The sequence below is a fragment of the Fundulus heteroclitus genome, chromosome 7 (genome assembly GCF_011125445.2).
Source record: "Fundulus heteroclitus isolate FHET01 chromosome 7, MU-UCD_Fhet_4.1, whole genome shotgun sequence".
Taxonomy (NCBI): domain Eukaryota; kingdom Metazoa; phylum Chordata; class Actinopteri; order Cyprinodontiformes; family Fundulidae; genus Fundulus; species Fundulus heteroclitus.
This window is the reverse complement of record NC_046367.1, coordinates 298,609-320,736: the sequence shown is the minus strand read 5'-3', so window position 1 is coordinate 320,736 and position 22,128 is coordinate 298,609. Positions and strand designations below refer to the sequence as shown.

The 22,128-nt window shown below is 45.5% G+C and overlaps 1 protein-coding gene across 3 annotated transcripts in view; it reads left to right on the top strand.

The window, feature by feature from the left end:
- The window catches only part of fer1l6 (fer-1 like family member 6), a 93,224-nt gene extending 71,186 nt beyond the window's left edge, over positions 1 to 22,038 (top strand). For all 3 annotated transcript variants that reach the window (XM_036138718.1, XM_036138719.1, XM_036138717.1), the window contains 13 exons: positions 581 to 709; positions 787 to 927; positions 1,008 to 1,135; positions 1,209 to 1,379; positions 4,102 to 4,256; positions 6,284 to 6,426; positions 9,129 to 9,217; positions 9,314 to 9,412; positions 18,653 to 18,773; positions 18,891 to 19,011; positions 19,146 to 19,303; positions 19,385 to 19,485; positions 21,498 to 22,038. In XM_036138718.1, coding sequence (XP_035994611.1) covers positions 581 to 709; positions 787 to 927; positions 1,008 to 1,135; positions 1,209 to 1,379; positions 4,102 to 4,256; positions 6,284 to 6,426; positions 9,129 to 9,217; positions 9,314 to 9,412; positions 18,653 to 18,773; positions 18,891 to 19,011; positions 19,146 to 19,303; positions 19,385 to 19,485; positions 21,498 to 21,678 — 1,737 coding nt within the window. In that variant the 3' untranslated portion in view covers positions 21,679 to 22,038. The remainder of the gene's footprint in view (positions 1 to 580; positions 710 to 786; positions 928 to 1,007; positions 1,136 to 1,208; positions 1,380 to 4,101; positions 4,257 to 6,283; positions 6,427 to 9,128; positions 9,218 to 9,313; positions 9,413 to 18,652; positions 18,774 to 18,890; positions 19,012 to 19,145; positions 19,304 to 19,384; positions 19,486 to 21,497) is intronic.
- The last annotated feature ends 90 nt before the right edge of the window (positions 22,039 to 22,128 follow it).

Genomic DNA, 22,128 nt, shown 5'->3' with positions numbered 1-22,128 from the left:
ATCAGTTTCATTGGTATACTCTGCAACAAATTAAATGCAACAATATAGAGTATCAGTCTTTTATCAGAATACAAATAAAGTTGTGATCTTTTTAAATATTCTCTGTTGCAGTGTATACCTAAAAGTCTAATAATGAGATAAAAACATCCCAAAATCTATAAAACTCAAAATGTTTTTCAGCACCTGAGGAATCAGCATCTGACTGATTGAGGTACTGTGGTGAGAGCTTAAAAGAACAGATAAATGTCAGCTCACCTCAATACTCTCCAGCAACGTTATATTATAACGTTAATTCTTATATTATATATCTTATATTATAACAATAATTCTTCATGATGATATGACAGACTGATGAAGTTATAAAGAGAACAAACTTTAACTGCGGTTAAAACTGGTTCTATCAGATAGTAACTCATGTTGTGGTTTATCACAAACTGCTTTTGCGTTTTGGCTTTGTTATATATTTCTTGTTTCTTTGATGATCTACAGGGTTTATTGTAATAACACATTTCAGGTCTTGAAACGCAAAACCTTAGAGCGTGTTTTTTCTCACCATGATTGACTGTGATCAAATCTGCAGCTATACAACAAGGAGCTGGAGGCAGAGTTTGGGCCATTTGATGATTGGGTTAGCACCTATGAGTTGTTCCGGGGTAAGGCCAATGAGGAGGAGGGAACATCGCATGAGAGGTTTGTTGGGAAGTTCAAGGTGAGTTTCATCTCCCAGAACTGCTGTATTTAATGACCCTGACATGTCTTAACCCATCTTGTTTTCCTATTCTTAAGGGTCGATTCTGCCTCTATAAGCTGAGTGATGATGAGGTAGAGGACGGGGATGATGTCATCGACACAGGCCACTTCAGGGTGAACAGAGGAATCCCCCAAAACACTTCAGTGCAAGTCCTCATCCGGGTTTATATCGTCTCTGTGAGTCCAGCTCAGTGCTGTGCATTATTTCTTGGTGAATAGCAATCACATTGTGCTTTAAATCCCTGGCATCTTCCCAGGCATCCAACCTGCATCCAGCTGATCCAGATGGGAAGGCTGACCCTTACATTTTTCTTCGCCTTGGGAAAAATGAAATCAAAGACAGAGACAATTACATTCCAAAACAACTAAACCCTGTTTTTGGAAGGTAAATAATCTATCTATTGAAAAGCTGGACCTGTTCTGGTAGACTCGTGTTTTGAAAATTGTCTCTCTTCCAGATCCTTTGAGATGCAAGCCACATTTCCTCAGGAGTCTCTGCTGTCAGTGCTGATTTATGACTATGACCTGGTAGGAGGCGATGACCTGATTGGAGAGACTCGTATTGATCTGGAAAACCGATTTTACAGCAGACACAGGGCCACATGTGGACTCCCTACCGAGTACAGTCTGTAAGTTCAGGGATTTTCCAGCCTATTCAGAACAAGGAGGGATTTTAAGTTGGAGGAAATGTATTCGGAAGATTATAGAAATGCATTACTATACATATACATTGCCTCTTTGAACATATCCCTGAGCACTGTTCAATCATTCACCTGAAAATAGAAAGAGTAATTCACAAATGGCAACAACATCGCTGTCCAGCCAAACTGAAAGGCTGAGGAGGGTGAGCATTAACAAGAGAAGTAGCCAGGATGGCCAGAGAAGCTGCAGAGATCCACAGCTCAGAGAATCTGAGGACAGGGCAACCATCAGTCGTTGATTCTGTAAATCAGAAATGACTAATGGCTGAGCGAAAAGAAGAAAATCATAAAAGAAGTAATCAGAAGTTATCACAGTTTACCATAAACTATACAGGGCTCACGACAAACATGTTGAAGAAAGTGCTCTGGTCAGATGAGAGCAAAACTAAATTTTGGTTTGTGTGGTGGTACACTAACACTCCACATTATCCTGAACTCATCCTCTTCAGTAGGAAGTGGAAGCATCATGCTGTGAGGCTGAATACAAAGGCAAGCCACTTTTAAACAACTTTTGAAATATATGTCAAAGGATTTCTTTGGTTTGGTGTAGCACATAAAAATCTGACAAAACATTGACATTTCTGGTTGTTACGTGCCAGAATCTGTTAATGTTGAATAAAACCCTTAACCCCCGATTGCTCCCCAGGCGCCGCACAGTGGCAGCCCACTGCACCCCAAGGGGATGGGTTAAGACGCAGAAGTGAATTTCTCCATTGTGAGATCAATAAATTTCACTAAATTTATATATATATATATATATATATATATATATATATATATATATATATATATTTACAGATCTAAAATAAAATGATAGTGACGATATGCAAAACAGTGCAAAATAATGAATAAATGTCAATTACAGAGGGGGGGGTTGAATCTCTGAGGGAGGCATTGTAGAGATTGATGACCACAGGCCGGAATGATTTCCTGTGGTGCATCTGGGTGAAAGGAGTCTTCTGCTGAAGGAGCTCCTCTGCTGGGCCAGTGGGTCGTAGAGAGGGTGTGAGAAACTGTCTAAGATGGACTGAAGCCTGGACAGCATCCTCCTCTCTGCCACGGTCATCAGAGGGTCCAGCTCCTCCCCCACAACATCCCCCGCCCTCCTGATCAGTTTGTTTAGTCTGTTATTGTCCTTCAGCCTCGCTGTTTCTAGTCCAGTTCAGCTTATTATTAAAGTACACTCCCAGGTACTCCTCCACCGTGTCAACAGGGACCCCCTGGATGGAAACATGGGTCACAGTTGTTTTTGCCCTCCTCAGATCCATTATTAGTTTCTTAGTCTTTGTCACCTTGTCTTCTTAGTCTTTGCAGATGGTTCAGTTCACTCCAAGTGACAAAGTTGCCCACCACAGTCTTATATTCACTCTCATCACCCTTTTCAATGCAGCCAACTATTGCTGAGTCATCAGAAAACCTCTCAAGGAGGCAGGACTCAGTGCAGTAGTTGAAGTCTGAGGTGAAAGGGGTGAAGAGGAAGGGGGAGAGGACAGTCCCCTGAGGGACCCCAGTGTTGCTGACCACCCTGTCAGACACACAGTTCTGTAGGCGTACATACTGTGGTCTGCCCGTCAGGTAATCAACAATCCATGACACCATGGGTGCCTCCACCTGCATCGCCGTCATCTTCTCACCCAGTAGAGCCGGACGGATGGTGTTGAAGGCACTGGAGAAATCAAAGAACATGATTCTCACAGTGCCTGCCGGCTTGTCCAGATGAGTGTAGACTCTGTTCAGCAGGAAGATGATGCTGTCCTCAACTCCCAGGTGGGGCTGGTAGGCGAACTGTAGTGGATCAGTGAAGGGCCTGACCATGGGCCTTAGCTTCTCCAGGACTAGCCTCTCAAAGGTCTTCATTATATGGGACGTCAGTGCCACGGGTCTGTAGTCCTGAGGGCCGCTAGGACGCAGTTTCTTTGGCACACGAACAATGCAGGACGTCTTCCACAGCAGGGGGACTCTCTGGAGGTGCAGGCTCAGGCTGAAGGCAAAGCTAAGTACTCCACACAGATGGTAGGCACAAGCTTTGAGCACCCTGGGAAATACCCGGGGCCTGCAGCTTTTCCGGAGTGGAGTCTGCTTAGCTGTCTTCTCACCAGGTCAGGAGTGAAGGACACTGTAGATGTCACAGTTGGGGGAGGGGTGAGGTCATCAGGTTGTGGAGGACATGATGTAAAGCAGGGGGGGGGAGTAGGTGGGTGTGAATTTAGGTGGTGAGGAGTAGACAGGGGGTCTGTAAAGTGGAGGAGTGGGGGAAGGTGGAGTGGTAGTTGTTGGGTAGCCAGCAGCAGAGATTTGTGGGGGGGGGGGGGGGCGCAGTATCAAACCTATTGAAAAATAGGTTAAATCCATTGGCCCTGTCCATGTGACCCTCCAACCCCATGCCACCACTCTTCTGGAACCTGGTGATGGTTCTCATGCCACTCCACACATCCATCATGTTGTTTCTCTGGAGTTTATTCTCCAGCTTTCTCCTGTACTTGTCTTTAGCCTCTCTAATTTTATGCTTGAGAACCCCCTGCGCTCTCCTCACCTCATCACGGTTGCCATCTCTGAACGCCCTCTTCTCATTCAGGATGGCCTTAATGTCCTTGGTGATCCATGGTTTATTGTGCTAAAATTGTGACCGTAAACCCTTTTTTGCCTGCAGAGGAGGTTACAATGCCTGGAGAGACAGTCTGAAGCCATCAGAACTGTTGTCAAATCTATGCAGAGACAACGGCGTGGATGGTCCTCATTTTAGTCCAGGACGCATCATTGTGGCTGACAAAGTCTTCACAGGCAAGACGCTCTTCATGCATGAAGGTAAAGAGGACTCACGCAACGTGCCCACCATTTAGAATGAGCATTTTCATTTATTAACAACAAACCTACTTGCACAATTGCCAGTGTTTTTTGTGATCAGCTTGGTTTACTGGGAGAGTTATTTTTGACAGTTATGGTAGTTACTTTCTGGTGAAAATACAGTTCACTATACTAAAATGTTCTAATTTGTCTTCATTATTTACTCCAGGATTGTGATACACATATATCTACACAATATTTATCAGCATTTCATCTGACAGTTGCTCTGATACATTATATTGCCAAACGTATTTGGACACTATGAGCCTGAATAACATCCCATTTTTATTCCATCAGGTTTAATATGATGTGAGCCCCACACTTTGCAGCTTTAACAGGTTCAATTCCTCTCGGGAGCCTTTTGAACAAGGTTCAGGAGAGTGCTCATGTGAATTTTCACTGTTATTCCACAAGCCTATTCTAGCTAGTTTCAATGTGGGATAAGAAGGCCTGCTTCCAGGGGCGGCCCTAGCCTGTTTGGCACCCTGGGTGAACAACCCCACCGGCGCCGCCACCCCCAACCACCAAATGTGAGAGAGAAATTAGCGTAAAATTGCAGCTAATACTATTATTATAGGCCTGTTTCAAGTTTTAGGGTTTACTGAAAAAATAGACTTAAATACAGCTTCTTTTGTAAAGCCGTAAAGTTATTTATCTAACTGTAATAAGACACTCAGATCCCTTCTCACTTACACACACAGCCCGGCTAATAGATCTTGTTGTGTGGTACGATAACCAGTAAAGGCATTAAAAGGGGTTCTGCCAAAAAAAGCTAATCCCATAGAAGAGAATTCACATTCAAAAACAAACCCAAAAAATGCTACCTCCATGTCACGAAAGTTGCAAAGCGACCTTAGAGTAAAACAAGCCTGATGTTCCTTACAACAAGCAAACTATGCAAACACTGAGTCTCATAAACACCCCTCATAGATTTTATGATGTTTTTTTTCACAGAGAAAAAGCCACATAAACGTAGCCTACCTGCACAGCCTAACTTCTTCGGTGTTCTAAAAATTAATGAAAAAAACTCCCTCATGATGAACTTAGGTTCAGTGACACCAGATACAAGCTGAATCCCCCCTTCTGTTACAACTTTTCTGACAGAAAACCAAAATGGCTTGTGCTTGTATAGCGCTCTAACTAGTCTGACCCCAAACGCTTTACACTACAGACTAACTACAGTTAGTCATGCACCCAATTATACTTCAGACACACATTTACACCCTGACGGTGGTGAGCTATGTTAGTAGCTACTAACCTAGGGCACACTGACAGAGATGAGGCTGCCATACATTGGTGCCACCAGCAGGTGGTGATACGAGGGACACAACGACCGAGACAGTTGCAGCAGGGGATCGAACCAGCAACCTAAGCCTCTGCGCCACTGTCACCCCATATATGCACTGTGGCAGCCAGAGGGTGCTCACTACCCACAATGTTCATAGGCACCACAGTGGTTAGGCGCCATGGTCACAGCGCCTAACTACCGTGAACATTGTGCAGGTCCGGGGGAGATCTCATGAAGCCGCCTTGGGTGGCTGCCTACATCACAAACCGCTACTGCTTGCTTCATACTTTCTGATCTAATTCATAACTAAATTGTCCTGATGAGTTGAGGCCAGGACTCTTGTCAGGACAGTCAAATTCTTCAACACCAAACTTGCTCTTCCACGTAATTATGGCCCTTGCTTCGTGGGCCAGTGGGCAGTCATGCTGGAAAAGGAAGGAGCTATCCCTAAACTGCTTCCACAAAACTGGAAGCAAGAAATTGTCCAAAATGTCTTGTTTTGCTGCTAAGTTATTATAGCATAGCATTCCCTTGGCAGTCTACATGCCTAGGTGTTGCATTATATACACCTGTGGATATTGAATTAATTTATTTGGATGAGTAAGGGAATACCTTTGGCAATATAGTCTAAAGATTTGCTCCGACTACAGTTACTATTGCTGTACATGCATGTGCTTATTTGTAATTGTGCACCTCTCAGATGAGCCGGTGGAGTCCTACGAGCACTTGTCACTCAAGATTTTGCACCGCTGGGCTGAGATCCCAGTTGTGGGATGCAAACTAGTACCAGAACACATCGAGACCAGAACTCTGTACAACAAGGCTCGGCCTGGAATGGATCAGGTACTATAAGTAATTTTTTTATGACACAGTGCTTGCAAACCCTTACAGCCATTGAACTTTCCATCAGGTTTTCAGATTCCCACCTTATATTTCCTTTTAATTTCACAATCATGTACTTCTTTGTTTTGGTTTATTACATAAAATCCCAACAAACATCTGGAGGTTTTAATGTGACAAAGTTTGAAAAAATGTAATACATGCTGAAAACCCTCACAGTTCACTATATGCAAAACTAGCATCAGAGATCCCGTCACAGCTCTCGCCGCTGAAGTCGCTGAAACCCCCGCCGCTTTCTTGCCGGAGGCCACCTCTCAGTTGGAGCACGGCCCCTCTTAGCGAAAACGGCGAGCCCGCCATCGCAAGAGAACAACCACCATTCCACCTGTGGCTCACCTCCAGTTCTCTGGTGAGTTGGCCTGGTGTCCCCAGCACTGCTCCGGCGAACCCAGCTAAACGCCTGTTAGCCCCACGTCATCTTTGTCACCACCTTCTCGACACCCAGCTGACTCCTCGTGTACGAGCTTCGGCCGTCGCTCGGAGGACCACGGCCATGCCTGTTAGATCTCAGCGTGTCGAGGAGTGAACTGTGGGATTTCTTTTATGGCGACAGGGATGACTTACTCCCTAGTTGGCTTGTTCCCGTGCCTGTCGTCGAGGGTCAGGCTGACACCTCGGGCCCCGACGCATTCCCCATGGGTGCAGCGCATGCCACATCGTCGGCCGTCTTTGAGGTTCCTGCACCGCTCGCGTCTCTGTGGTTTCAGCGCCACTGGCCGTCTCTGAGGTCCCTGCACCGCAGGCTGTCTCTGAGATCCCTGCGCCTCCTGGACACGGACCTCATGGGACTTGAGAACGTTGGAGGTCAATGGGTCCTCCTGGACCTGGACCTCATGGGACTCGGGAGCGTCGGAAGGCGGCGGGTCCCCTGGACCCCCTTCTCAGGACTTGAGATTCATGGGGGAAGATGAAACTAGCTAGAATCAAGTCTCCTGCGTTCCCCAGCATTCTCAAGTCTCCTGAATTCCCCAGCATTCTCAAGTCTCCTGAATTCCCCAGCGTTCTCAAGTCTCCTGGGTTAACCAGTGCTCTCAAGTCTCTTGGGTTCCCAAGCGCTCTCAACTCTCAGATCGAGGTCTCCAGCGCTCTCAACTCAAAGGTCTTCAGCGCTATCCAGTCGCAGCTCGAGATCTCCAGCGCTCTTGGGCCGCCGCTCGAGCTCTCCGGCGCTCCCGGACCGCCGCCTGAGCACTCTGGTGCTCCCCAGCCACCGCCTGAACACTCCAGCGCTCCCAAGCTGCCGCCTGAGCCCCCCGCCGCTTCCAGGTCGCTGCCTGAGCACTCCAGCTCTCCCAAGTGGATTCCAGAGCTCTTCCACGGCCGTCAACCCCCCGGTCAGCCAACTTAACCCCAAGCCTTCCTTTGCTCGCCCTATTGGGGTAGATTTTTTGTTGGACCCTATCCCCCCGTCCTTAGCCTCCCCTCCGTCCACCCTGGTTGGGTCGTTTTTTTGTTGAGGCTCTAGCCCCCCATCCAGAGCTTCCCTCCACCCACCCTGATTGGGTCGTTTTGATTTTCTCTTTTTTGAGGCTGTCTGAAAGCCGGCCTTGAGGGGCCCCATTCCTAGACGCAGCCTCTGAGAACCCAGCTGCAGCTCTGCTCAGGATGCACCTTCAAGGCTCTCCTGCTAGCCTTGGGTCCCGGCCCGAGGCTAAGCTCGGATCCCACTCCAAAGCGCAGCTGCCGGCCTCAGGCTTTGCTCCAGAGCTTGCCAGTAGACCTCCAGCTTCACCCTGCAAGCTCCTGCTCGTGCCGTCATCATCCATCTGCTCTGTTACGGTGAAGACTCTCTGGTTCTTTCCACCACTACCACCAACCATCAATAAAGCTCTTTAAATGTGACTCTGTGTGTGGTTGAATGTCAGGATGCAGTTTTTGCTCACTGCATCCTGGACTAGTTCTGGCACCCTCCTCCTTCCGCAGAGTTTGCTCCTGCACTGCTCCTCTGATCAGTTCCACGTGCCGTTCCTAATCAAGCCCGAACTCGGTTCACCTGCCAACACCTCTACTTAAACTCACCTCAGTCTGCTCTCCCCTGCTGGATCGTGTCATCCCCTTACCTAACCTTTCTCGCTCTATGGGACCCTGTACTCCCCATAGTTGACTCTCTGTCCCACGGTTCATGTTCCTCCCAGCAGCTCAAGCTTCTTCTAACGGCTTACTCACCTCTCACCACCCTCAACTTCTTCATGGCATCTTGGATCCCTCTCCAAGACGCAGCCTTCAAGATCCTTGCATCATCTCTGCTCAGGTTTCACTTTGTGGCTCACCTGCTCCCAACGTCCCACAACTCTCTCGAGGCACCCTGGGCCCCATTCCTAGACGCAACCTCTGAGAACCCGCTGCGGCTCTGCTCAGGGCGCACCTTCAAGGCTCTCCTTCCAACCTTGAGTCCCGCCCACTGCCAACACAGCCAAAAGCATGAATAATCATCTCTAATTCAGCTTTTGACACCAAAGTCTGATTGGAACATACGGTTGCAAGATAAAGCTACTCCAGTCAGCATCTATCTGAAATAACAGGGTCTAACTGCTAGAGACAAAGATAAACCACACAGTTTAATTCATTGTTTTGCTTGTACTAGTTGCAGTCCAATATGAGTTCTAATATCCTAAAAACAAAGCTCTCCCTATTTGTGTGTGCAGGGTCAGGTCCAGATGTGGGTGGACATGTTCCCAATGGACTTACCACATCCAGGACCCCCAGTGGACATTTCTCCCAGAAAACCAAAAGGGTGAGCTTTGACTGTTTTCTAGTACCCGGCCTGACCAAAAGGGTTCTTGTCTTTGTTTGTTGGGGATGGCAAAGTGACCCATAATTCTGTTTCTAGGTATGAGCTGCGCATCATCATCTGGAATACAGAAGACGTGATTCTGGAAGACTCCAACTTCCTGACGGGTCAGCAGTCCAGTGATATCTACATCAAAGGGTAGAAAAATATTTTTTATATAGTATACCACCTCATGGCTGAGTGATATCCACCATTATCTCCGCTCTGACATGAATCACTTTGTTTGATTTGCACAATTGGCTTTCTTTCTTTTTTATAATGTCCTGTCTGGCAATGTGGCAATAAGAACTGTTGTTTTAATGCCAAAAAGAGCCCAACAGATTTTACTTTCACAAGTGGAGCAGTACTGCTTTCACCATAGTGCTTTGCTTGATTTATACATGTAAATAATTTTATTACAATTTATGCAGGGAGTATTCCATGTAATATGGACACTACAATGACAAAGTAGAAGAGGAATAGAAAAAACAGAAAAGAAAAAAAAGGAGAAAAGGTAAGATAAAAGGGAGAAAATGATAAAACGTCAGTCTGCGTCATCACCTGCAAATAGTGATGTAGAAAGAACAGCACGACCAATGGATATAAAATTACAGATACAATAAAGTAACACCTTGATACCATCGCTGAAGTATGTAGTATTATTTAATACGACATGTATAACGTTGCAGCTGAAGATAGAAATAAGGGTTTACTGTATGGAAGTGAACCCTAAAATCAAGATGGGGGTGGCACAACCACAACCCAATCTACCTGGTTCCTGCTTCGGTCCTGACTACGCCCCCCCCCCATCCTGTACCCGGACCAGACGACCCACAGGGCAAGTCCCCTGGGGATGGGGCCGACATGACCGAATGGGCCACTCAACCAGAACCCCCCCAATAGCTAACAGCCCCACTCCCCCGACCCCCACCCATTCCAGGGAAGAGCAGAAGTGTCAGCCCCAGTCCCGGCAAGTCACCCAGGCCAAACAACAACCGCCCGCCAAGACCCCAGATCAGGTGGCCCGCTCCTCCTCCAGGCTCCAGACTCCGGGTGGCAATTGAAGAACAGAGGTGTGAGAAAGACCCCGATCCTGTCTCCGCCTGCTCAAATATTGTGTTGTTGAATGTTGTTATTGAGTGTGTTTAAAACCAGGGGTAACAAAGGGGATGCCCGGCACAGTCTAGCCCCCCCGCCCACCCAGAAGGTAGCTGGTGCCAGCGTACCCCCTCCAAGCAACCTATCCAGAACCCAGAATGTCTTAATGAGAGTGGGGGAGGAGGGAGCCATCAGGGGTGAGGCCTACACAATGAGATCCCTCCCCCAGATGTCTTTACCTCCCCCCCAACAATGCCCTACATACTGTATATGTGTGCTGTGAAAATGTTGTCAATGAAAGTGTCTAAAATGCATACTAAAATTGGGGTGAGGGACATCACCAGAAAGTTGGACCCTCCAGTAACACCCCCCTCCCCAAGGTCCTACATGTGTGGCAGCGTGATAGAGCAGGCAGAGGGAGGAGTCCGGGGATGAGGAGAAAAGGACTGAGGAGCCTCATGATCTCCCAGGGAGCCAGCTCCTCTGCTCCCCCTGGGTTCTACGAAAACCCACCCGGAGAGGGAGGCTCCGCCAGCCGCACCACCATAGCGCTGGGGGCCAGGGACAGGTGGCAGGGCCCGTGAGGCAACCACTCACCAGGACTAACACCTCCACCCCCCAACCTGCCCACCAAGCCTCCTGGTTGTCCCGGAGGTAACAAAAAAAGCCCGCCAGATCCCCCAGATAAAACCTGCACCAGGAGACTGCATGGACCAGGACCGAGAGAAGGAGCCAGACATGGAGCCCTCCAAACATCCACACACTCCCCATCCAAAAATGTAATCCCGCCCTGACACTATCATTCAAACAACTCAACACACATACGACAATAGACAACCAGGCTGGGTTCATCCCCACTCCCCCTCCCTCCCCTCCCCCCACCAGCAGAGAGGGGAGAGCATCTGCCATAAGATGTTAATGTCCATACCACCCTACCAGCACACCAGAGGCCCCGGTAGGGCCAGACACCTGGGCATACACTGGCCCAGATCCCAAGCGGTATACACCACAGAACCCGAACCCCCGAAGCCCTGCCAGAGCACCCACCCAAGGGCAACACACCCCAGGAACCTCAGAGCCCCGTACCCACCCAGCAGCAGCACAGCTACCAGGCCAGTGACCCACGTCCGTCACCGCAGAACTCCCCAAGAGCACCGCAAGTGGCCGCCGTGGTCCCCGAGGCCCCACCCAGATGGGGGAAACAGACCCCAAGGGCCAGACCACCCACTCCGAGCACCCCCCAGAGCCCCAAGATTAAGGCACCCCCCGAACCAGCCTCCGCACCCCACAGGACGCATCCCACAGCCCCCCACTCCACTAAGTGATATAGCCTTATATGATCCAACAGAAGATCTCTATACTGATTGATACTGAGATTTTTCTCACATATAAAGCCCTTAATAATCAAGCTCCTTCATATATCAGAGCTCTGATTACCCCGGATGTTCCTAACAGAGCATTTCGCGCTCAGACTCAGGCCCGGCCCTAAACAATTTGGTGCCCTAGGCAAGAATTTAGGTAGTGCCCCATGCATCTCTGTACAGTACTTGCATATCTGCTAGTGTACATATACTCACAAGAAATTAAAAAGCTTTGTCTTGAACATTTTTTATTTACATGAAACAATATTCACATTCAAAAAAACTTTAAAATAATTAAAGAAACAAAACAAATGAACTCAACATATGAAATACAATATAAATAGCTTATATAAAGTATCATATTATAATACTCCCAAAAAAGTGTAAATAAGTGACATTAACTTAAATACAATATAAATAACCTATAGAAAGTATTACATTTAAATACTCTCAAAAAAGTGTAAACAAGTGACGTTAACTTAAATACAATATAAATATGGCACTCTGCAAAGTAAGTAATCAAAGAAATGAGAAGGCACAAAAAATACAAGGATTTAAATAAAGGAAAAAAATAACATGAAAATATGATCTTACAAATGGTGATTTTAGTCTGCCTTAACTTGAATTACTTCAAAAACTATATGCCACCACTTTTCTCACATCCTTACTCTCACATGACTACAGCTTTACTGTAAGCAAAATCATCTACAACATCGTCATATGACAACTGATCTGAGACCACATGATTAATGCTTATGATGGAAAGTCCACTGAGACGTTCTTGCATCATAGTAGATCTCAGGTAAGTTTTAAGCAGTTTAAGCTTGGAAAAGCTTCTTTCAGCAGCAGCAACCGTAACAGGAAGAGTGGCAGAGATTCTCAAAGCAACCCACATGTTGGGGTAAATTTCTGCTAGCTTCTTCTCATGCAGGAAGGCTAAAAGTTCCAAGTTTGTCATGTTTGTTAATGGCAATGGTGGGAAATTTTGCATTTCGCTTGTAAATTCTGCGCCATCAATGTCCTGCTGGCTGTCCTGGGTCAGAGCGGTACTTATGGTTTGGCACTTTTGTAGCAGCTCTTTGAGTTGGGAAATCGAGGAGCACGCCACACATGTTATTCACGTCTCCAAGATTCTGAAATCTCTCATCAAGTGAAGAAATGGCAGTATCCATGACTACATTAAAAATGTGGTTTCCATTTTTTGTAGTGCATCTTGAATGGGCTCATCTGGAGACTCATAGCCAAAGTGAGTTTTTGGGGTTCTCAATCGTTTTATTTCTAGTTCAGCCTCCACAATCATGTCCTCACACATCTCCTTGGCTGTTGTCTGTGCATCAGAAAATCCAGTGTTCCTGTAACCAGTGAGGGAATCTCTTGTTTTCCTCAGCAAGTCGACAGCTACGTCAAGCTGCATGGAGGGTGACTGCATCCGTTTACTGACATGCTGGATGTTGCAGAGAACGTCATACCATATGGCTGTACAAATGCAAAAGCGAAAGGATATAATCTCCTCAGCTAAAGATTGGGCTTTAACTCTCACCACAGGGTCTGTAGTTTTTGCCCTCACCTCCAGAAGAGCCTCTCGGATTTGCCCAGCCTGATACCTTACTGCCTCAACGCTTTTTATCCTGCTTTCCCATCTGGTCTCACTCCATGATTTCTAAATGATTTTCACATATTTTAAGAGGGCATCCCACCTTTGGGTGGAAGCTGAGAAGAGCTTGAATAATTTAGTCAAATGCCCAAAGTAGCTATGGGCATCTGGTGAGCTTTTTGCAGCATCAGCTACTACCAGGTTTAAAGTGTGGACACCACATGGGACATTCAATTAAATTCAATTCAATTTTATTTATATAGTGCCAATTCATGAAACATTTCATCTTGAGGCACTTTACAAAGTCAAAATCAATCATATTATACAGATTGGTCAAAAATTTCCTATATAAGGGAACCAGTTGATTGCTTCAAAGTCCCGACAAGCAGCATTTCCTTCTGGAGAAGCGTAGAGCTACAGGGAGAGTCATCTGCATTGTACATGGCTTTGCTGCAATCCCTCATACTGAGCAAGCATGAAGCGACAGTGGGAAGAAAAACTCCCCATTAACGGGAAGGAAAACCTCCGGCAGAACCGGGCTCAGTATGAACGGTCATCTGCCTCGACCGACTGGAGTTACAGAAGACAGAGCAGAGACACAACAAGAGAAACAAAAAGCACAGAAGCACACATTGATCTAGTAATCTGTTCTACATTAGATGGTAGTAGCGGGTGAGCCGTCTTCTCTGGATGATGTCACAGTTAACAGAACGCCAGACCAGGTGTACCTTCTATGAAGATAAAAGAGAGAGAGCAAAAAGTTAAAGCAGAAATGACAACACGTAATGCATAATTGAAGAACAGTAGAACTCTATAGAGTGAGAAAATTAGATCAGGTTGTCCTCCAGTAGCCTAAGCCTATAGCAGCATAACTATAGAGGTAGCTCAGGGTAACATGAGCCACTCTAACTAAAAGCTTTGTCAAAAAGGAAAGTTTTAAGATTAGTCTTAAAAGTAGACGGGGTGTCTGCCTCACGGACCAAAACTGGGAGTTGGTTCCACAGGAGAGGAGCCTGATAGCTAAAGGATCTGCCTCCCATTCTACTTTTAGAGACTCTAGGAACCACCAGCAGACCTGCAGTCTGAGAGCGAAGTGCTCTGTTAGGAACATATGGGGTAATCAGAGCTCTGATATATGATGGAGCTTGATTATTAAGGGCTTTATACGTTAGAAGAAGAATTTTAAATTCTATTCTTGATTTAACAGGAAGCCAATGAAGGGAAGCTAAAATTGGAGAAATATAATCCCGCTTGTTGATTTTCATCAGAACTCTTGCTGCAGCATTTTGGATCAGCTGAAGGCTTTGAACTGCATTTTGTGGACTTCCTGATAGTAAAGAATTACAATAGTCCAGCCTTGAAGTAACAAATGCATGGACTAGTTTTTCAGCATCACTCCTGGACAGGATGTTTCTAATTTTGGCGATATTCCTGAGGTGAAAAAAGGAAACTCTGGAAACCTGTTTAATATGGGATTTAAATGACATGTCTTGGTCAAAAATAACACCAAGATTTTTTACTTTATTACCAGAGGCCAAGTTAATGCCATCCAGATTAAGTGATTGATTAAGAAGTTTATTTTTTGAGGACTCTGGCCCAAAGATTACAACTTTGGTCTTGTCAGAATTTAGATGCAGGAAATTTAAAGTCATCCAGCTTTTGATGTCATCAAGACATGACTGCAGTCAAAATAATTGATTGGATTCATCAGGATTTATGGATAAATATAGCTGAGTGTCATCAGCATAACAGTGGAAATGAATCCCATGCTGTCTGATAATTTTGCCGATCGGAAGCATATATATAGTAAATAGAATTGGTCCAAGGACTGAACCCTGTGGTACTCCACAGGTGACCCTAGAGTTTGAGGAAGATTTATTATTAACATTAACAAACTGGAATCTGTCCGACAGATAAGATTTAAACCAGCCTAATGCTTTCCCCTTAATCCCTACAGTATGCTCAAGTCTTTGTAGGAGAATATTGTGATCAACTGTATCAAATGCAGCACTGAGATCTAACAGGACAAGTACAGACACAAGTCCATTATCTGAGGCCATGAGAATATCATTAGTGACCTTCACCAGAGCTGCTTCAGTGCTATGATGAGCTCTAAAGCTTGATTGAAACTCCTCAAGTAGGTCATTGCTTTGTAAATGCAAAGCAATGACCTAAAACAAAGTTGATTAGCAACTACTTTCTCAATAATTTTAGATAAGAAAAGAAGATTAGATATAGGTCACACCACCGAACAAACATATTTTCCAATCTCTCTACTGAGTGGGAGTGGAGCCCCCTAGTGGTCCGCCACACATGCCCCCCCTGAACACTTAGTAGGGTAAAAAACAAACAAACAAAAAAAACAAGCTAATCCAGATCCTTGGGTTTCAACAAACGTCCAAAACGGCTGAACTTGGACCCTGATCCGTGCCTGAGGACGAGGGCGACACGGAGGGGCTGCAGGGGGGTCAAGCTCCGACAGCTGAGGACATCTGGAGGGAGGACAGCGGTCCTATAAAACAGTGGAGGGGGGTCTTCCCCTGCGAGGAGCTTGGGCCGTTATCACCTGATCGTCTGCCAGCACAGAGCGGGTTTTAGCCTGTCGATACAGATAGTTTCTTTACGCCCTCCCAAATCTAAAAGAAAATGTTTAGGCCCTGGTTCAAGGACCCTGAAAGGGCCATCATACAAAGGTCGTAGTGGTGTTCTATGTGCATTGTGACGAACAAAAACAAATTTAGAGGCCTTTAAGTTTTCAGGAACAAAGGACTGGGGCAAACAATGGTGAACAGGGGTAGGAACATGAAAGGAGTCTCCCTGAGAGAAAAACAGTTGCCCAAGTGGACCGAACTGTGGCGTAGGGGAATCGGGTAAAAACGCCCCAGGGACACGCAGGGGCTGACCGAAAACCAGTTCAGCTGTGGAAGCACCAAGGTCCTCTTTAACAGCTGAACGCAAACCAAGCATGACCCATGGAAGGCGGTCAACCCAGTTGCCATCAGTCAAAGAAACACGGAGTGCAGCTTTCAACGACCTGTAGAACCGCTCACACAACCCATTAGCCTGCGGATTGTACGCAGTGGTGCGGTGGATCTTGACCCCCAGACCATCGGCCATGGCGAACCAAAGCTCTGAAATTAACTGTGGGCCCCTATCAGAAGTAATGTCAGAGGGGGGGCCAAAACGTGCAACCCAGGTGGACAGAAAAGCCCGGGCCACCGCTGCTGACGTTGTAGATGACAGCGGAACCACTTCCGGCCACCGGGTGGTACGATCGATCATGGTCAGGAGATGTGTGAAACCCTGTGATGGGGGAAGGGGACCCACAAGGTCTACATGCACATGATCAAACCGCTTGTCAGGGATGGGAAACAGTTCCAAGGGTGCTGTAGTGTGCCTCTGGACCTTAGCACGCTGGCACTGGACACAGGCTGCAGCCCATTCTCTAACTGTTTTGCGCAGTCCAGTCCAAACAAATTTAGAACCGACCAGTTTAACAAAGGCCCTAATGCCGGGATGTGAGAGGCAGTGTAACGTGTCAAAAACCTGGCGGCGCCACGAAACAGGAAGCAGAGGGCGGGGACAGCCAGTAGAAACATCACAGATCAGAGGAGGACCACCTTCCTGCATCTGTCTTTCCTCCAGCTGGAGGCCCGTGGACCCAGTCTGTAACGCGAGGATGTCTGCATCACTGCGCTGGTCTGCAGCCATAGCAGAAAAATCGATACCGACATAAACTGGGGAAATCAGCGCACGAGACAGACAGTCAGCCACTAAGTTGGACTTGCCAGCAACATGCTGAATGTCAGTCGTGAATTCAGAAATGGCAGCAAGGTGGCGTTGCTGTCGTGCGGACCAGGGGTCAGATGTTTTGGACATGGCGAAGATGAGGGGCTTGTGGTCCACAAAGGCAGTAAATGAGCGCCCCTCTAGAAAATATCTAAAATGGCGTGTAGCCAGGTAGAAAGCAAGCAACTCTCTACCAAAACGCTGTATTTGCGTTCATTCTCGCAAAGTGCGGCTGAAAAAGGCAAGTGGCTGCCAAACGCCAGAGATACGCTGCTCCAAAACCGCCCCCACAGCCACGTCAGATGCATCAGTTGTCAGAGCGATCTGTGCTGACTGGGAAGGGTGGGCCAGAAGAGCAGCGTCGGCCAAAGCAGACCTAGCGGCACCAAACGCCTGGAGGCGTTCAGGGACCCAGTCGATGCTGTCGGTGGCTTTTCTTTGTTTGAGCGCATTGTAAAGCAGCTGCAGAAATTGTGCTGCTTTGGGGATAAAGCGGTTGTAAAAATTAACCATCCCCAAGAACTCCTGCAGGGCCTTAACTGTCTGAGGGCGGGGAAAATCGGCCACCGCCTGAACTTTCTGTGGCAATGGGACCGCACCACTGGCAGAAATGCGGTGCCCCAAAAAATCAATGACCGGCAACCCAAATTGGCACTTCGCCGGGTTGACAATCAGGCCATGTGCCGCCAAACGTTGAAAAACCTGACGTAGGTGGGACATGTGCTGTTCAGCCGAACTGCTGGCCACAAGGATGTCGTCCAAATACACAAAAACGAAGGACAACCCACGCAGAACGGAATCCATCAACCGCTGAAATGTTTGAGCTGCACCTTTAAGGCCGAACACTGGAGCGCCAGTTGTGGGGATATAATGCTCTATCCCGTACTTTGTGTCTGTGTTAGAAAAATTGGGGAGAGTCAGTGAAGGAAACTCCGACAATAAACGCTGGAACGCGTCCACTGAAGCTAAAAAATTTGTATGTACTAACGGCCCAGCTCCTCGCGTTATACAAGGCAGTGAAGAAAAAGACACAAAGAATGTAGGTTTGAACAGTTCTTTACTCGACTCCAACCCAGAGCAACTGTACAGAAACCCTATATATATACACACACCACCGAACAAACATATTTTCCAATCTCTCTACTGAGTGAGAGTGGAGCCCCCTAGTGGTCCGCCACTATATATATATATATATATATATATATATATATATATATATATATATATATATATATATATATATATATATATATATATGAGATCAGTTGATTACACTGATCAACACGCTTGTAAATCCACGCCACACCTTTCAGATTTGTGTCCCCACTTTACAATTATGCACTGTTTTCCACTGATTACATTAAATCCCAGGAAAATACTTTGGTAATATGACAACATTTTAAGAAGTTCAAAATACTGAGTACTTATTATCTGGCTCTACAACACTTTCACATACAGGGCTTCATCTATTTTCTTTATTTACTACAAGTTGGGTTGGTTTTCTATTAGAACTATTGATACTAACCTCAGATGTTGCTGCTCCATCTTTCTCTGAAGCTGGCTGAAAGGTTTAGAAGATGACAGACAGGAAACTGACGTGCACTACAACTCTCTTACTGGAGAGGGCAACTTCAACTGGCGCTTTGTGTTCCCCTTCAACTACCTGCCTGCTGAGAAGGTACAGACATATGAACAACGAACCATGCTAATGTTTTGCCCCAGGAGATCTAGTTGTTGGACTCTGTATGGAAAAGAACCATACCCTCATGAGGGCTGCACCTCCTTTCTTCCCCAGGTCGTGGTGGTGAAGAAGAGAGATCACATTTTCTCTCTAGATAAAACCGAGCAGAAACTTCCTGCCATCCTCATCCTGCAGGTCTGGGACTTTGAGACGCTCTCCTCAGACGACTTCCTAGGTGGGTGGGTGTGTGACCACCTCTTTCTGTGTGTGTGAGTGAGTGAGTGAGTGAGTGAGTGAGTGAGTGAGAGAGAGAGAGAGAGAGAGAGAGAGAGAGAGTGTTTCTTTATGTGTTTCACTTTGTATGTTCAGGAACGTTGGAGTTGGACCTCCATGGATTCCCCCGTGGAGCAAAAACAGCTAAGTCGTGTAAGGCTGACATGTTATCAGAAGTGACAGACAGAATCTCCATCTTCCAGCAGAAGAGAGCTCGAGGCTGGTGGCCTTTCAGCAAGTCTGGAGAGCTCACGGTACAGACCTTCACACATGCAACCATAGAAACCAGAGTACAAGGACAGACACCGCTCACAATTCACTTGGCAATCCTGCAGGGAAAAGCGGAGGCAGAGTTCCATCTTGTGACAGCTGAAGAAGCTGAGAAGAACCCTGTTGGTAAAGCTCGGAAGGAGCCAGAACCATTGCCCAAACCAAAGTAAGACAACAAAGGGAATGCACTCGTTATTCAACAAAAACTGAGTTTGAGAATTTTTCAAACCATCTGAGATGAGAATATATTCAATGGTAAAATTTTTACCTATAACAGGCACAAAAGGTTATTTCTAAGAACAGCTGGTTTATTTTAATCCAATACGTATCATTACCAACAGTGTTGTATAAAGTACTAGAATCTCGGAGTCAAGTAAAAGTATATGTATCTCTCCAAAATATGACTTTGGTAAAAGTCCAAGTCACTGACTGAAATTTTACTTGAGTAAAAGTCTTAAAGTTTCTGAAATGTCTTGAACTTAAGTATGAAAATTACTGTAAAGACAGATGTACTCAAGTAATGTAATAAAAAGTAAAAAGTAAAACAAAGCAAATGCAGTTTGAATGACATTTTGTACATTTTGGTAAACTTTGAAGGTCAAATTCACTTAAAATAATATATACAACCAAGTGCAGGAGAAATTTAAACCAAGTTTAGACAGAAAATACAACCTTTTTGTAAGCTTTCAGTTTTTCTTCTTCAAGTAAGGTCGGTGCTCTACAAATTGCGTGCGTCTCTCTCTTTTTTGTAATGAGTAACTAAACCAAACATTGAAAATGTATCGGAGTAAAAGTATGCAATTAAGTTCGAAAATATAGTGAAGTAAAAGTGAAAGTTATCAAAAAAAATGTATACTCAAGAAAAGTATAAAGTACTCCAAAATATACTTAAGTACAGTAGTGAAGTATTTATACTCTGTTACTATACAACACTGATTACCAACAACAAACTATTTGGCTGTTCAGTTGTACAACACGACCACTAGGTCTCATGCACACGCAAGACACCAACTTTTAATCAACTTTGTCAGGTGTTGGTAAATCTGTGTATTGCATCAGGTAGCCTTGCTGGTACCTTTACTGGGCTTGATTGTTGGATGGTTCAGCGATTGCCTGTAAAACTATCCCTTAAACTGGGTGTCAATCATCCTCTGTGGTTATTCAAGACATTTCTCCTCTCATCCAAAAGACCCCAGTTTTGATCACAGGGAAGGAGTCTCAGGCTTATAAATTGTAGTCAGAATGATCACAGTAATCAGTAATATCCATCACTGACCCAAATCACCATCCTTACTATTGTTTGCATGTTTGTCACTTGTGGAACAGTTACTAACAAAGTCAATGTGTGAGTTGGTTTGTTCACATGTCTCAAGGACTGAATAGCTGTCAAAGCACATGGGGAGACGAGTCAAGGATGCACTGTGTCCCACAGGTGGAAGCTGAGGCCACCTCCTCTATTTGGAGTAGTTTTTGATGTTTATCAAAGATGGCTTCTTTTCCTCTTCTCTCAGCCCACCGGTCTTCTCCGTCCAAAATTTGCACACTTTCATGGACTTTAACAGGCAGTCATATGCACACTTTGGACAGGGGGAGACATGTAACCAAAAATACCTCAAGGGTTAAAATCATTAAAAGCGTCAACAAGTTATAAATGAGCCAACGATAGACAGGATGGACGGTTGGGTCAACCTCTCATTTGATGACAGGAACACTACTTGATCCTGAGCAGGACTGAAGAAGCGTTTTGGATGAGAGGAAACAGGAGAAGTCCAGCAGCCTTCCATTAAAATTTTTCAGATTAACATGTCCTGTATCACTAGAAATATACTACTGTGAACTGCGGTTACCTTGGTATCTATTTCGACCACAATTTTTCTCTCTACTTAACTCTTCATTTATATGCTTTTTTGAAACAAGCCTTTGTGACGTACCCTCCAGGTGGAGGTTCCTTAAGACTGTCTGTTGTCCTGTCAATCAGCAATGAATCAGCAAAAAAATCCATTTTAATAGGTTTTATGTAATCTACTTATCAGTAAAATGAACTGTTTTGAGTTTCGGATTCATTGAGAGGCAGCTGCAGAGTCAAACCCTGCCCTACCCTAAACAACAGAAGTAAAGAGTAAGAGGAGCCCAGCCATAAATATTACAATTAAACAAAGGTTTCGGTTTGTCTTTCAGCCGTCCAGACACTTCCTTCTCATGGTTTGTGAACCCTTTCAAGTGTTTCTTCCACTTGGTGTGGCGTAACTACAAGAAGTACATCATCATCGCTCTGGTCCTGCTGATCACTGTGTTGTTCCTCGCCCTGCTGTTCTACACTTTACCAGGAGCCATCTCTCAGAAGATTATCAACGGATAGTATTGGTTGGACCTGCAGTTTTGGATCGACCCTTTAAATGATTATTTTTACCTTTCATCTGACAAAACAATATGATAGAAAACAAAAATATAAAGCACTACGTACATGCACTAGTAAATGTTATATGTAAACATACGTTTCAGCCCCCTGTCGCTCTAACTTGTATTGTAAAAGTTTAAGCTACCAATGTCTCAAAAACCTACAGGCAGAAAATCCAGTTTGACTGCCAATCTAGTTTAGAGACACCTGAGAGAGCAGGATGTATTCTTTTTAAGTATCTTGATAACAATTGCATAATAAAAGTTAAAAACCAATTTGCTGGAAAATCTGCTACAGTAAAATAAATGATTCTTACCTTTGTGTCTTGACTGCGTGTTTTGTAGCAACTGTAACTAAACAGAGCAGTGAATAAATAGTGGTGGTTTGCACTGAAAAAGGTTTTAGCCGACG